A 14,646-nucleotide genomic window follows, 5' to 3' on the forward strand; every position below is an offset into this window, starting at 1 on the left:
TTACATTTTTTATATTATTATTTTGCGGTTCCCCCTCATCCTAGTGTGGGGACTCAGAGATGACCTTGACAGAAAGAGCATGTTGTGCAGTCAGTTATGGGCAAAAATGTTTTGTAAAAGGAATGGCCCCCAAAGCATTATGGGGTGAGTTTCCAAGTGCAGCGAATATTGTGGTATCTTGACTGTAATGCTCAGAACAGCCCAGGAAGGAACCTCTATAAACATAGCATTTCTAGGAAACATGGAGGGTCATTCTGACCCTGGCGGCCGGTGGCCGCCAGGGCCACCGACCACGGGAGCACCGCCGACAGGCTGGCGGTGCTCCAATGAGCATTCTGACCGCGGCGGTTCAGCCGCGGTCAGAAGCGGAAAGTCAGCGGTCTCCCGCTGACTTTCCGCTGCTCATTGGAATCCTCCATGGCTGCGGAGCACGCTTCGCAGCCATGAGGATTCTGACCCCCCCTACCGCCATCCAGTTCATGGCGGGAAAGCCGCCATGAACAGGATGGCGGTAGGGGGGGTCGCGGGGCCCCTGCCGTGCCCATGCCAATGGCATGGGCACGGGCACGGCAGGGGCCCCCGTAAGAGGGCCCCGAAATGTATTTCACTGTCTGCCTTGCAGACAGTGAAATACGCGACGGGTGCAGTAGCACCCGTCGCACCTTCCCACTCCGCCGGCTCGATTACGAGCCGGCATCCTCGTGGGAAGGTCGTTTTCCCCTGGGCTGGCGGGCGGTTTAACTGGAACCGCCCGCCAGCCCAGGGGAAAACTCGTAATACCCGCAGCGGTCTTTTGACCGCGGCGCGGTAATTTGGAGGGCGGGATCCTGGCGGGCGGCCTCTGCCGCCCGCCAGGGTCATAATGAGGCCCATGGTCATGTAACCGTATAGTCAGCCCCTAGAGAGCATAACCACATTAAAACAGAATGATAGAATGTAATGCAGTTTAACCATATATTTAGCCCCTAGAGGGCGTAGTGCATTACACATTTTCAGACCAAGCAGCCCTACTAGAGTAATATTACAAACAAGGACCTTAAAACACAAACTACTTTCAGCTGTAAAACAAAAGCTCCAGCCATGAGAAAACTTAAAGACACTGGCTGGTGGGAGGGCTTATTATTTTGGGGTCCCCCAACCTGATGCCCTTGACAGAAAGAATGTGTTATGAACATTTTAATGGTGGTCCCATGGTCTTAGGACCACCACACAATGAGTTATGGGCAAAGATGTTTTGTAAAAGGAATGTCCCACTAAACATTATAGGGCGATTTTCTGAGGGCAGCAAATATTGTAGTATTTTGACTGTAATGCTCAGAACAGCCCCTAGAGGACACCAGAATAAAAATAGCACTTGTAAAAAAACATGGTCATGTAACCATACAGTCAGCCCCTAGAGGGCATAACGACATGAAAACAGAATGGCAGAAAGTAATGCAATGTAGCCATATGTGTAGCGCCTTATACATTTACAGGACTACTGCAATAATATTACCAACAAGACCCTTAAAACACAAACTACTCCCAGCTGTTAAACAAAAGTTCAGTCATGAGAAAGCTTAAAAAGACATTAGGACGGTCATTATGACCCTGGTGGCCGGCGGAACACTGGCGGTGTTCCACCAGTGTATTAGGACTGTTGCGCATTAGCCACGGGCATACTGCCACCCCTCCACTTTACCGCCAGGCAGTCATAATCCCCAACCGCCAGCCTGTCCATGGCGGTAAACACTGCCATGGAAAGGCTGATGGTAAGGGGCACTGCGGGTGCCCACTGCACTGCCCATGCACATAGCATGGGCAGTGCAGGGGCCCCCAGGCACAGCCCCATCGCACATGTCACTGCCCGAAATGCACGACGGGTGCACCTGCACCCGCTGCACATCAACATTGCTGCTGGCTCTATTATGAGACGGCTTCAATGTTGAGGTGACTTCCGCTGGCCCAGTGGAAATGTCAAAATAGGGTGCCAGCAATACCGCCAGCACTGGCGGTATGGTGGCGCCCGCAGCTTCGGCAGTCCATTTTTCAAGTGCGCCGAAGTCGTAATGAGGGCCTAAATGTTGAGAGAGGCTACTATTTTGGGGTCCCCATCATCCCAGGTTGGGGAGCCAGAGATGACCTAGAAAGGAAGAGCGAGTTGTGCTGACGGTTTGGTGGGGGTCCCGTTGTCATAGGACCAACATAGGTGGAGTTATGGGCAAAAAGAATTTTTAAAAAAGAAATACCCCGCAAAGCATTATGAGGCGAGTTTCCAGAGTGCAGTGAATACTGTATTTTTTTCTGTTTTAAAAGCTCCTTTTTTATTTTTCAACTGCTAAACTTGTACGTAACTCAGATTGAGGTTGTGCTTTATGAAACTTCAAGTCCTCATCTAAAGCGCTGCTTTAAAACAACAACAAAAAAAAGTAGAAGATTAAATAAATAGAAAAGAACCTGCCCCCACACCCTCCAGCTTGCAGCCTTTTTGCGCAGACACCACAAAGAAAGAGCAGCATGCCCAAAACAAGAAAAAGGAAGAAACAGCATATGGCCATGCAGCGCGAAGCAAAATAAAAAAGTAGTGTGCCACACTACTAAAGAATAAATGAAAGTGATGGGTATGAGATGGGCGTAAAGCAAGCCCACAGATGCAAATTACATCATGTCAAGAGACAAGAGGCTTCCGGGCTGCCTAGGAGCCACCTAAAAATAAAAGCTAACGAAAGAAGATTTATTTCTGAAATTAAAGTAACATTCCCTGCCCGACTGCCCAATGTTTATGACATCAGATGCAACTATCTGACATTTGGTCTTACAGTAATGCACATTGAAACTATCTAGCCGCCTTAAAATTAATAGTTAAAACTGAATCTTTGGCCTCGTGGCAGAATTGGCTCAATTTTAATGTATGTAAAAGACATTTTACGGTGTTGAATTATGAAATTATTCTTTATAATTGTGTAATATTTTATGTGCTTTGGGTAAACAAACGAATATGATTTACTTATAAAAATAGGAAAAATAAATACATCTATTGATGTTGAATAGTCCCATCCATGTGACTCCAGCGGAACATAGGGCCAGATGAAGCAAGAATACAATTTGCGACTTGAAAATTGCGAGTCATACCGACTCGCAAATTGCAACTCGCAAAAGTGCATGCAGAAAGGTGTTTCAGACACCTTCTGCGACTCGCTATGGGGTCGCAAAGACCCACCTCATGAATATTTATGAGGTGGGTCGCAAATTGCGACCCCATAGCAAGTCCATGCACTCACAGGGATGGTGGCCTGCTGGAGACAGCAGACCTCCATGTCTGTGACTGCTTTTTTTTAATAAAGCAGTTTTTTTTTTTTTTTAATTGTTTTTTTTAATTGCAGCCCGTTTTCCTTAAAAGAAAACGAGTTGCAATTCATAAAAATAATGAAACCATTTGGTTTCATTTTTTCAGCGACACTCACAAAGGGGAAGGGGTCCCATGGGGCCCCTTCCCGTTTGCGAATGCGTTACCACCAGTGTGACACTGGTGGTAACTGCGAGTTGGTTTGTTTAGCGGTCACAAAGCAACTCAGCATTGCGATGTGGTTGCAAATAGGAAGGGAACACCCCTTCCTATTTGCGAGTCGGAATCACATTTTGTGAGTCGGTACCGACTCGCAAAATGTGACTCTGCATCGCGATGGCCGTTTTGCATGTCGCAAACTGCGTTTTTCGCAGTTTGCGACATGCAAAACGGTTGCTACATCTGGCCCCAAGACACCAAAAATAGAAAAACCAGGGGGCTACTTTGAAAGCACAGGCAAGACCACACTTCCTCCCATTTAGTTCCTGTTCACCCCATGCATTACTTCCCCACTCCTAATTTCCACCACGCCCGGGCTGCTGTGTGTTCTTTCCAAAGCGAAACCATTACTAGCATGAAACAAGGCGAGCCAGAGAGCACAGAAAACAAATTGCACAGCGAGTGGCTTAAAAAGGAAGTGGAGCTGGAAATGCCCGAACCCTCTGGAGGCTGGAACCAAAGACTGGGTGACTCAAAGGTAATCAGTGGCGTCAAGACACTTCTCTCCCCTTCAGCAGCCGCAGTGGGGCCCGCCACTGAAACGCTAGTAATTTATAGCCCTCTTCTGCCTACAGATATAACTAAATATTAATGAAACATAAGGAGGGGTAACCATAAAGGGTGAAAGGGAAGAAACAGGGGCGGCTGGGAGGTGGCAATAAATATGATGAAATGAAGGAAGGGCAAAAGAGGACGAGGATATATGAAGGTGGAATGGATGGACGAATGGAAGAGCGCAAGTAAGGGTGATAGGATGAATAGAAGGTTAACAGGATGGAACAAGGGTTAAAGAACCAATGGGTGTAAAGATGGGTGCCTCAAATGATAAATAGAGGGGGAAGGAAGGATGAGTTTAAGAGTGAAAATATGGATGGATGGATGGAAAGACGATACGTGGTTGGAAGGAAGGATAACGTCTTCATTTGTCATTAGTAGTGGGGCTTAAAGTGTTTTTGATTGTTCTGGCTTCTCCCTTGAAGTGGACAATGAGAATGGAGAAATTACTAAGGTGTTTTGAGCGCTGTCACTTTTTCCCTGCCTGGTCTTGCAGCTGGACTCAAACTCCTAAGCATAACAAAACAATTCATACACTGGTTACAAGAGGTTAACCTGATCCTACTCTGTAAGGTCTTTCACAGCTACTCTTGTTATTTCAGCTTCCGGTAACATTAAAGGCAGAGATTTAGGGAAAGAGGCAAAATGTGTTTTCACACTGACTTGCCTTGGATCAATTAGGGAAAGAATAAATCAAAAGTGAGAAGTATGATCAACAGCTTGGAAAAATCATACTAATCTTATTTTCTTCACATAGAAAGAGGGAGCATTTATGTTATGCTATGCCAGCCCCCGGTAATCAAACGGGGCAAAGCCTACAGGTTTCACTTTGTCAAGAGTATGGATATCTCAAGATGTGGTCTGGAATTTGTAGTCCTCAATTTATACTGTAAAGACAAACTTACAAGTGACAGAATGTACACACAAAATGAACCGGTGAACATAACTTGACATCTCTAAGATTACTATAACTGCAGCACGTTTCTCACATAAAATTAGAATAAAGTGCTCTTAGTTTAAGTCCCGTTTCTCTACTGAAGCCAGGTACTCAACAAAGCACCCTTATTAAGCGAATGAGCCCTTATTTTACAAAGATTGCTTGGCTTTATTTTGTTATCCATCGGTCTAATAATCAGATGTCATAGCAGGTAGGAGCTTTTGTGAATGACGCTGCCAAACTTTTTTAAATGTTGCCAAACTAGTTCCTGTACTGTTTAGGTCTTGTCTATCGGACAGCACAAGCTGCACGGCTGTAAAAGGTCTTTTGTGGGTTCACAAAAAACTTAGTGTGTTTATGCCCACCCAATGCTTACCAGTGGTTTGCCTTTATTGTCACTCTCATTTGAATGCTTCTTATGTGATGGTTTGCCTCCCCTTTCTTATGTTTGTTCCTCCGCCGGAGCACAGCCTCTTTACCGTCCTTTTGACTGGCCGATATGCATCTTTCCACAACTCACATTTAGGGAACTACCTTTTTCTTTTTGTTTCAGCATTACATGCGTTTTCCAGCTTCCCCCTGTGTGCTTCTCCCCCACCAACTCCCTGATGCTCTCTCCCTCATGTGCCGCTCCCCCGTCCCTGTACTGATCCCTCCCTCCTCTGCTGCTCTAACCTCCCCCTTCATTCCCTCTCCTTCTTGCATCTGCAAATAATTTAAAGAAAAAAATGACTGTGCCCTTTTATGGGTGCATGCATGCAGACGTATGTGAAATGACAACTGCATCATAGCGCCCTTTTCTGGCAGATGCTGCATAGCATTAAAAAAATGCCAATGCTGCACAGCATTGACAAAGCCAATATATCCAACAGGCAAGACCTGTTGACTTTGTCAATGCTTATTGCTGAAAAGCAAATGGCCCTGAACGGTTAATGTCGTCTTGATTTGCCTCAGGTTGAAAAGGAAGGAGGGGTCGCCTGCACTGGGAGTAGAGGAACAGAAAAGCTGAAGAACAAAAAAAAAGTCTCTCCAGGGTGCTTGCTATCTGAAAGATAAAGTTAAATGTTTTCCGTTGGATAATCAGCTTGGAAGCCACTGCAGACTTTAATTGATTGAGCTATTTCAAACTTCGTAGTGTGAAAGTTACTCCATCCAGGTGTATTGTAAGAGTTACCAGTTCTGCAATGCGTCCTTTTGTTGGAGATTAAAAAACAAAACAAAGGTAAGCAATTGTACAGTCAGGTTGCTTTAACTGAAGCACTCGAACACAATCTTTTTTTAACATTTTGCAACAACCTAACATTCATACAATCGCATACTGTAACTTTTTTAAACTAAAGACTTGAAATATTCCCAATGCTCTCAGAGGCTGTGAAGTAAAGCGCTTTCATAAACATATAAACATCTCACTAATGCCCAGTAAACAATCAATGTTCAGCTCAGTGACCCTCGCTTAGATACGCAGACATCTGAAATGACCGAATGAACCAACTGAGAGAACAGTGCGTGTCACACAGATTTAACTTGTATCTACTTTTCATTTTAGGTGTGTGCGTTATCACCCCCCCTCCTCCACAACTTCCCATTCCTATCTCCGAAATTGAGTTGTTTGACCCACTGACCTGCTTCTGGACTTTGAGTACTCTGGAGACTTTGAAGGCGAACTTGTCGTTGCTGGCTTTGTTGTACTCTGTTGTTGCGAAATTCAGTGCTTTCTGCACACCGCGATGAGGGGGCCCGCGGGAAGCATAGAGCAACGCTCTAGTCTTCCCCGCGGGACGGTTCGGGGAAAGGAAGTGACGGCGGGACAGGGGATTGGGAGTAAGGTAAGTGGGGGTGGGTCTTAGGGGTGGGAATAAAAAGGGGTGGGGGTGGAGGGACCGGCCTCTTTCCGCGCGGACCCATCGTGCGGATAGTTTGGCCGGCCCCTGTGGGTGCATTTTTATAAAGGTAGTGTGGGGTCTCGGCGGTGCGGTCGGTGGGGCGCGCGGCAACCGGGGCTGGGCACACGCTATCCCCCGTGGGCGGGAATTAACAGGGGGCGGCAAGCGCTCCTCCGCGGGCGGCCGTTCCCCTTTTCCAGGCTGCACGTGTGGTTTGGCAGCCGGCCAGGCCGCGCCGCGGCTCCGCGGCCGGGAAAAAAGATCGGGTTGCGGTAGCAACCAGAATTAGACAGAAACAACCGGGACCAGAAAGGAACCGGTCGGGCACTACTATAAAAAAAAAAAAATATACATAAATATATATGTATTTCTTTTAAATAACTGGGAACACAACTTAGAAGGACACACACAGGGCAGAGAGTTTTTTCCCCCCGCACTCGGTAGGGGAGCCCCCCCCCCCCCCAAAAAAATAAAAAAAAAATAAAATAAATAAATAAATAAATAAATAGATATTTATATAGTTAAAAATAATAAGGGATTTTTAACATAGAGCCCTTGTCTTCGTTTCCCACCGAGTACAGGAGGCCCGGACACAAAAAAAAAAAAAAAAAAAAAAAAAAGGGGGAGGCCCGCCCCTGCGCCATGGCAGCCAGCCACGACGCGGAGGCGGTACGGGCCGCGCTTCGCGTACTTGGCGAAGCGGGTCGGGCTGACCTCCTCAGGCCTGGGGTTTTAGAACAGGCTTGGGTGGGTATGGTGCGGCCGACGCGTGCCGCGTCAAGCGGAGTAGCGGCGGCCGTAGCCGCATGCACATCCCCCGAGAGGCCCAAGAAACCCAAAAAAGCGGCGGTGGAAAGGGCGCATGGCGTACCCTCTCCCACCAGCCAATCAGGTGACGGGGAAGGTCCAGTGGTCGAGCCAGGCCCATCAGACGAGGGCACGGCACCAGCGCGCCAGGTGGGGGGCATAGATCCGCCCCAGGATCAGTTTTTAGAGACAGACGCCCCCGTGCAGGATGAGTTAGTGCGCGAGCATCCCGCACCCCCCACTGACCCCATGCCCATGGACCTGTCTCTGCCTAAGGGCGGGGCTAACAACAACACCAAAAAGAAAGGCAAGGGGCCCAGACTCACGGGCGGGTTGGGCAAGGGTAGGGCCGGTAAGGGGCAGTCCCATGAGACGCGAGGGCAGGCAGGGGAGTCGACGCCCCCCGGCCCCTGGCCTGGCAGGCTAGATATGGACGAGGCTTGGGACCTAGAGGCCAGGATTAAGGAACAGCGCCGCATAGTGGCAGAAACGGAGGACAGGTGGGCCCAATTGTGCTTGGAGAGGGACATGTCCGTGCCACACGGCCGGCAGCTAAAAAGACCAGCAGATAGCGTAGGCAGCACAGGAACCAGGCCGCAAGACGCCGGGAAAGGTAGTTGGGTATGGGTCCCGAGCGACAGGGGCCAGGAAACAGGGATGGATAGCGGTCTAGGCAGCGCGGTGGGTACCAGTGGCGCATGCGGCCAGACTGGGCGCGGAAGGTCAATGCCAAGGCAAGAGGTTGGCAGAAAGAAGGCGATGCCAACGGGGCGCAACACGGCCCCTGCACGTTGGTCCGAAGCGCTAGAGGGGTCTTCGGCGGCCTTCTCTACTCCGCAGGATCGGGGACAATACAGAGGTGGCGGACGCCACGAGGGCCATGAGGATAACCCTGCTAACTATATGATGATGAGCGGGAACGCTAGTAAACAGATGGATGTGTGTGAGGATGATGTGCTGGAACTGGATTATGAGGAGGAGCTGGAGGAATGGGAAGAGGGGGAGATCAGGGAGACAGAGATACTCAGCTTAAGGGGGAGGGGAAGAGGACGCAGGAGCGGCGCAACCCCCCTCTCCGTTTCTATTTTTCAGGAACGGGACTACGGCAGTGGTCCACAAGGAAAGAGGCAAGAGCAAGCACGGGGCCGAGGGGCCCGGAAGGTTTCGCGGCCTGTGGCTACACAAGGAGGAGGTAAAGGGCAATGGTGGTCGGTCTGGGGGGATGGCGGAAAAGGGGATGATGCGCCAATTTACAAGTCTGTAGGAGTAGGTGATGGTTCGATACTTGACCCAGTACCAGCTAAGGATAAACAGGGCGGGGAAAAAGGTACAGAGACACAAGCCAGAGCCACGACCGAGGGCGAGGGTGGAGACAAGGCAACAGGGGAGAAGTCAGGCGCAGAAGCAAAAGAAGGGGGTGAACACAAGAAGAGGCTACCCTATATGGGATTGGCGATGCCTTTGGGCTCACATGTGGCGGAGAAAACGAAAGCCAGAATATGGAGACACGAGTATGTGGACGTTTTTAAGTTATTACATAGGGACATACAAGCCAAGGAAGGGTCTAAGGAGGAGGAATGGGAGCTGGCCCGTAGGCCGAGGGTCCCAATCAATATGGATAACTGGACATCGGCGTTTCTGATTTTTGCGAGTATTTATTGTGAGAAATACCCTGACAGAGCTATAGCGCTATTTAAATACATGGACATTATTAGGAAAGCGCAGATGCATTTTGGGGGTTTTGCCTGGCTGAGTTACGACGAAGAGTTCAGAGCCCGAGTGAGCATTAACCCAGATAAGCCATGGGGGGATGTCGACCCAGAATTATGGATGCAATGGATGGCGTCATCGCAATCCACGGCATCAACTCATACAGCGAGTGGTTTACCGGTGATCTATAAGCCATTTCAGGCACGTCCCGCTCCGGGGGGGGCGGGTGTGGGACAGAAAACAACACCTAGCACGACAGGAGCGTGCTGGAATTTCAACAAGGGTTTCTGCTCCAGACATCCTTGTAAATTTAAACACGACTGCTCCAAGTGCGGGGGCCGTCATCCGGTCACACAATGTTTTTCACTTTCCAGCCCCTCCGAGCAATGGAGGGCCTCAAAAGGCAGAGGGACCCAGGGCGCTCCTGCTCCAAAGGGGACCTACTCCAGTTAGGGTAGATTTTATCTTGCCATGGCTTCACAGATACCCGGATGAGGCAGCTGCGTTGAAGTTAGCTGTAGGTTTTCAAGAGGGGTTCAGGGTCAGCTATCAAGGCCCGCGGGAGAGGCGCTGGGCAGACAACTTGCGGTCTGCGAAGGAACTACCTCAAGTGGTTAGGAAGAAGCTGGACAAGGAGCTGTCATTAGGTAGAATTGCGGGCCCATTCTATGAGTGGCCAAGTCAGAATTTAATGATCTCCCCATTGGGAGTCGTGCCGAAGAAGGCCCCGGGTGAGTTCAGGTTGATTCATCACCTATCATGGCCGGAGGGCACATCGGTTAACGATTTCATTGCGGCAGAAGATACCAGAGTGGAGTATGCGTCGGTGGATGATGCTATTAAATTGGTCAGGGGGTGTGGCAATGGCGCAGAACTGGCAAAATGCGACATACAATCTGCCTTCCGGTTGCTACCAATACACCCTGGGGACTTTGATTTGCTGGGGATGCAGTTTGAAGGGGCCATCTATGTGGACAGGGTTCTGCCCATGGGTTGCGCAATTTCATGCGCTTTGTTCGAAGCATTTAGCACCTTCATGCAGTGGGTGTTTGTAAAAAGTAGTGGGCACTATGCGGTGACCCATTATTTGGATGATTTCCTGTTCGTAGGGAAAAAGAATTCAGGTGAATGCCAGAGGGCCCTGACAATCTTTCAGGAGACGGCACAACAGATGGGGGTGCCTTTGGCACCCGAAAAAACTGAAGGCCCCGCAGCGGTACTAACTTTTCTGGGTATTGAGTTGGACTCCAATACTATGACGGCCAGATTACCAGCACAGAAGGTAACGGAGATACTGGTTTTCTTGGGTCTTGTGAAAGAGGCACGAAAAATCGACTTGCGGACAGCCCAGAAGCTGTTGGGGTATCTCAATTTTGCTTGCAGGGTAGTTAGGGGGGGAAGGACTTTCTGTAGGCGATTGGGTTTGGCCATGTCGGGTGCAGTTTTGCCACACCACAGAATAAGAGTGTCGACGGGACTTAGAGAAGATGTGAGAGTGTGGGAAGCATTTTTGAAACAATTCAATGGGGTATCTATGTGGTTCTGTGAAGAAGAGACAGTGTGGCAGGTGCAGATTTTTTCGGATGCGGCGGGAGCGCATGGCTTTGGGATTTTCTGGGACGGCCGGTGGTGCGCGGAGGCGTGGCCAACATTATGGTTAAAACAGGGAAGAAGTATTGCCTTTTTGGAATTTTTTCCCCTCCTGGTGGCCATGGCGGTATGGGGACAGGAATTGGCAAACAGGACAGTTTTATTCAGAATCGACAATATGGCGGTTGTCGAGCTGGTGAACAGACAGAAGGCGAGGGATGTGAGGGTGTTGCGCTTGTTGCGCCGTTTTATGTTGCAATGTTTATCTTTGAATGTGATATTTAAAGCTGTACATATTCCAGGAGTTTTCAACGAGATTGCGGATTCCCTGTCTCGTTCACAGTGGCAGCGTTTCAGCAACCTGGCGCCAGGAGCAGAACAGAACAAGACACCGGTCCCGGCAGACATTTGGGAATGGGGGGCATGATCACAGGGCTGGTGGAGATGTCCTTAGCGGAATCTACTCGGCGAAGTTACCGGCTGGCTTGGTTGGATTTTCAGTTTTTTGAACGGTTTATAGGAAGTTTTTGGGGACAAAGCAAAGGACAGTTAGAGCATCGGGCGTTGCGTTTTGTGCTGCATATGATTCAGAAAGGGCTGTCAGCAGCCACTATCGGGGGAAAATTGGCAGGGGTATCGTTTTATGGGAAATTGTTTTTTGATCACGACCCGGCAAGAAACGATCTGCTGGGAAGGATGCTGAAAGGTTGGGGCAGGATTAGATCGGTAGAGGGTAGAGCGGCCAGGGAGCCCATTGATTTTGATTTATTACTGGAGTTGTTACACGTACTGCCGGTATGTTGCGCAGACGATTACGAATTGGCACTTTTTCGACTATGCATGGTGTGGATGTTTTTTGGAGCTTTCCGAGTGTCAGAGTTGCTGGGGGTTGGCAGGGCGGTGGGGGTACGCTACAAGGATGTGTGCGCGCACGGTGGCCGTTTAGGGATTTGGCTTAGACGATCAAAAACCGATCAACTAGGCAGGGGTAAGTGGGTATGGTTAGAAAAAGGGGGCAACGTGTTGGCCTGCCCTGTTGCGGAATGGAGTAAGTGGCAATTTTCAGGCAGGTTGAAAAAAGAAGAAGGGGTTTTCACACACAGGTCAGGCTCCAAGCTCACCAGTTTTCAGTTCCTGCGAGTATTAAGGATGGCTTTAGGACGTGTGGGCCGTCAGGCCATGGATTTTGGCACGCATTCATTCAGAATTGGGGCGGCCACGGCTGCAGCGCATTTGGGTTGGGACTGGGCAAAGATTAGGGCAATAGGCCGCTGGAGATCAAGGTGTTGTGAACGATACGTTAGACCCTGAGATGTGAGGAGGGATAGCTTCAAAGTTTTTGGTTGAGGGGGGGGGGGGGTTTTGGATGTTCAAAAACACATGTTACAGTTATTTTTCCGTTGCAGGAGATGCGATTGGTCCATCGCAGGGCAAGACGGTGACATGGCTGGTCGGCCATTCATTTGTACATTGGGCAGCGAAGTTCGCCGAGAAGCAGATATATGGTCGGGCCTTGGGACTATCCAGCAGACGGCACGAGGTGCTATGGTGGGGGAAGAGCGGAATGCGGTGGGGTAACCTGCTTCCTTTCATCACTACTAACTTATCGAACTGGGGATGTCCCGATTTGTTGATCATTCATTTGGGAGAGAATGATTTGGTAAAATTATCAGGACTCACGCTACTGCAGCACATGCAGAGGGACTTGGAGATTCTCAAGGAAAAACTGCATGGTACATGCTTGGTTTGGACAGAGCTTGTTCCACGTAGAGTGTGGAGAGGGGCAGTAAAGTACGGAGCCATGGAACGGGCTCGAAGGAAACTTAACAGAGCAATGAGAGTGTTCTGCTGGGCTCAGGGGATAAAGATACTTAAGCATGAAAATATTACGGAGCAGGAGGCAGCTTTATTCAGAGATGATGGGGTCCACTTGTCCACACTAGGGAATGCGTATTATTTGACAGATCTGAGACTGCTGGTTGAAGAGTTGTGGGGAGAGAATTTGTGGATTACAAACAAGAAATGAGTAGCGCGGGGTGCAGTAGCGTGTCTGGGGGGGGGTGGGGCAGCACAACGCCAAGTGGGTTGGTGCTGGTTGGCAGTAGATGGGGGAGGGTGGTGAGCCAGATGCGGGCTTGGCCACCCTTCCAGGGAATAAACAAGCAGGTGAAGGCTCTGAGTGGGGGTACGCACGAACCAAATGGGGCATGAAAGGAAAAGGGGAGTGCGTAGGGGAATGGAAACGAAATAAGGGTTTGAAGGGGAAGGATGAGCGAGGCAGATGTTAAAGGGAGGGCGTTAATAAAGTTACGGTTTACGTTATAAAAGTTAAGGTTATTTTGCTTATGCAACCCTGTCCTAATAAATGACCTTTTACACTAAGAATACAGCTGTCACTGAGTTATTTCCCGATGAGGGGGCCCGCGGGAAGCATAGAGCAACGCTCTAGTCTTCCCCGCGGGACGGTTCGGGGAAAGGAAGTGACGGCGGGACAGGGGATTGGGAGTAAGGTAAGTGGGGGTGGGTCTTAGGGGTGGGAATAAAAAGGGGTGGGGGTGGAGGGACCGGCCTCTTTCCGCGCGGACCCATCGTGCGGATAGTTTGGCCTCCCACCCACCCGGCAATTGGAAGAAGAGTTTTGAAGGATGGAAGTTAGAGGTAGGGCAAAAAAGGGGGGAGGTTTACTTGTCAGTTAGGGCAGGTTGCAGCAGAGAGCGAGCAGTAGATGGGGGAGGGTGGTGAGCCAGATGCGGGCTTGGCCACCCTTCCAGGGAATAAACAAGCAGGTGAAGGCTCTGAGTGGGGGTACGCACGAACCAAATGGGGCATGAAAGGAAAAGGGGAGTGCGTAGGGGAATGGAAACGAAATAAGGGTTTGAAGGGGAAGGATGAGCGAGGCAGATGTTAAAGGGAGGGCGTTAATAAAGTTACGGTTTACGTTATAAAAGTTAAGGTTATTTTGCTTATGCAACCCTGTCCTAATAAATGACCTTTTACACTAAGAATACAGCTGTCACTGAGTTATTTCCCGATCTACGGTCGCAACCGCAGGAGCCCCCACAAGCGGCCACAATTTACGTTCGCTGTCCGCCATTACCGCGGCAAAGACGGCCGCGAAGACCAGCACCGGTATCTGCCACGAAGCAGCCATGTTTGTCCACTCGCAAGTGATTTACAGCTTCCCTCTGTCCGAGCTACGAACGACCCTCCGTCTCCTCGTGATTCCAAGCTACGTAGGCTCACTGTGTCACCATCCGGCCCAATAGCTTCTGGAGAAAACAAATGAATAGTCCTGTTACTCCTCATCTTGCCTCGTTTATTCTCAAAATCTCCTTTTGGGTAACAACGTTGACAGTGATTAATTTGTAAATAAAAATGTCCCGGTGCCCGAAGCTCTTGTCTGAAACACGCGATTGCTGCAATTAAATGTGCGAGCACGGAATACTGAGGCAGCATATTCCTGATGTAATCTTTGGTCTCTCTAAATCATTTTACAGCACCTCCCTGCCCTTTCAGCTCACTCCTGCAGCTTTCTACCTTTGTGAAGCTTTTTCTCTTCCTCCGTCTTTTCCATGTGTGTCTTTCGCTCGCAGTAAATGCTTGGGGTAGAAAAATAAGTG

The 14,646-nt window shown here is 49.5% G+C and overlaps 1 protein-coding gene across 1 annotated transcript in view; it reads right to left on the reverse strand.

Moving 5' to 3' along the window:
* Positions 1 to 6,941, reverse strand: part of LOC138297110 (cystatin-like) — a 37,841-nt gene extending 30,900 nt beyond the window's left edge. Inside the window, exons 1-2 of the mRNA XM_069236609.1 lie at positions 6,918 to 6,941; positions 6,659 to 6,802 (exon numbers count right to left, since the gene is read on the reverse strand). Coding sequence (XP_069092710.1) covers positions 6,659 to 6,802; positions 6,918 to 6,941 — 168 coding nt within the window. The remainder of the gene's footprint in view (positions 1 to 6,658; positions 6,803 to 6,917) is intronic.
* Positions 6,942 to 14,646: the final 7,705 nt, after the last annotated feature.

This window comes from Pleurodeles waltl, chromosome 5 (assembly GCF_031143425.1).
Source record: "Pleurodeles waltl isolate 20211129_DDA chromosome 5, aPleWal1.hap1.20221129, whole genome shotgun sequence".
Lineage (NCBI taxonomy): Eukaryota > Metazoa > Chordata > Amphibia > Caudata > Salamandridae > Pleurodeles > Pleurodeles waltl.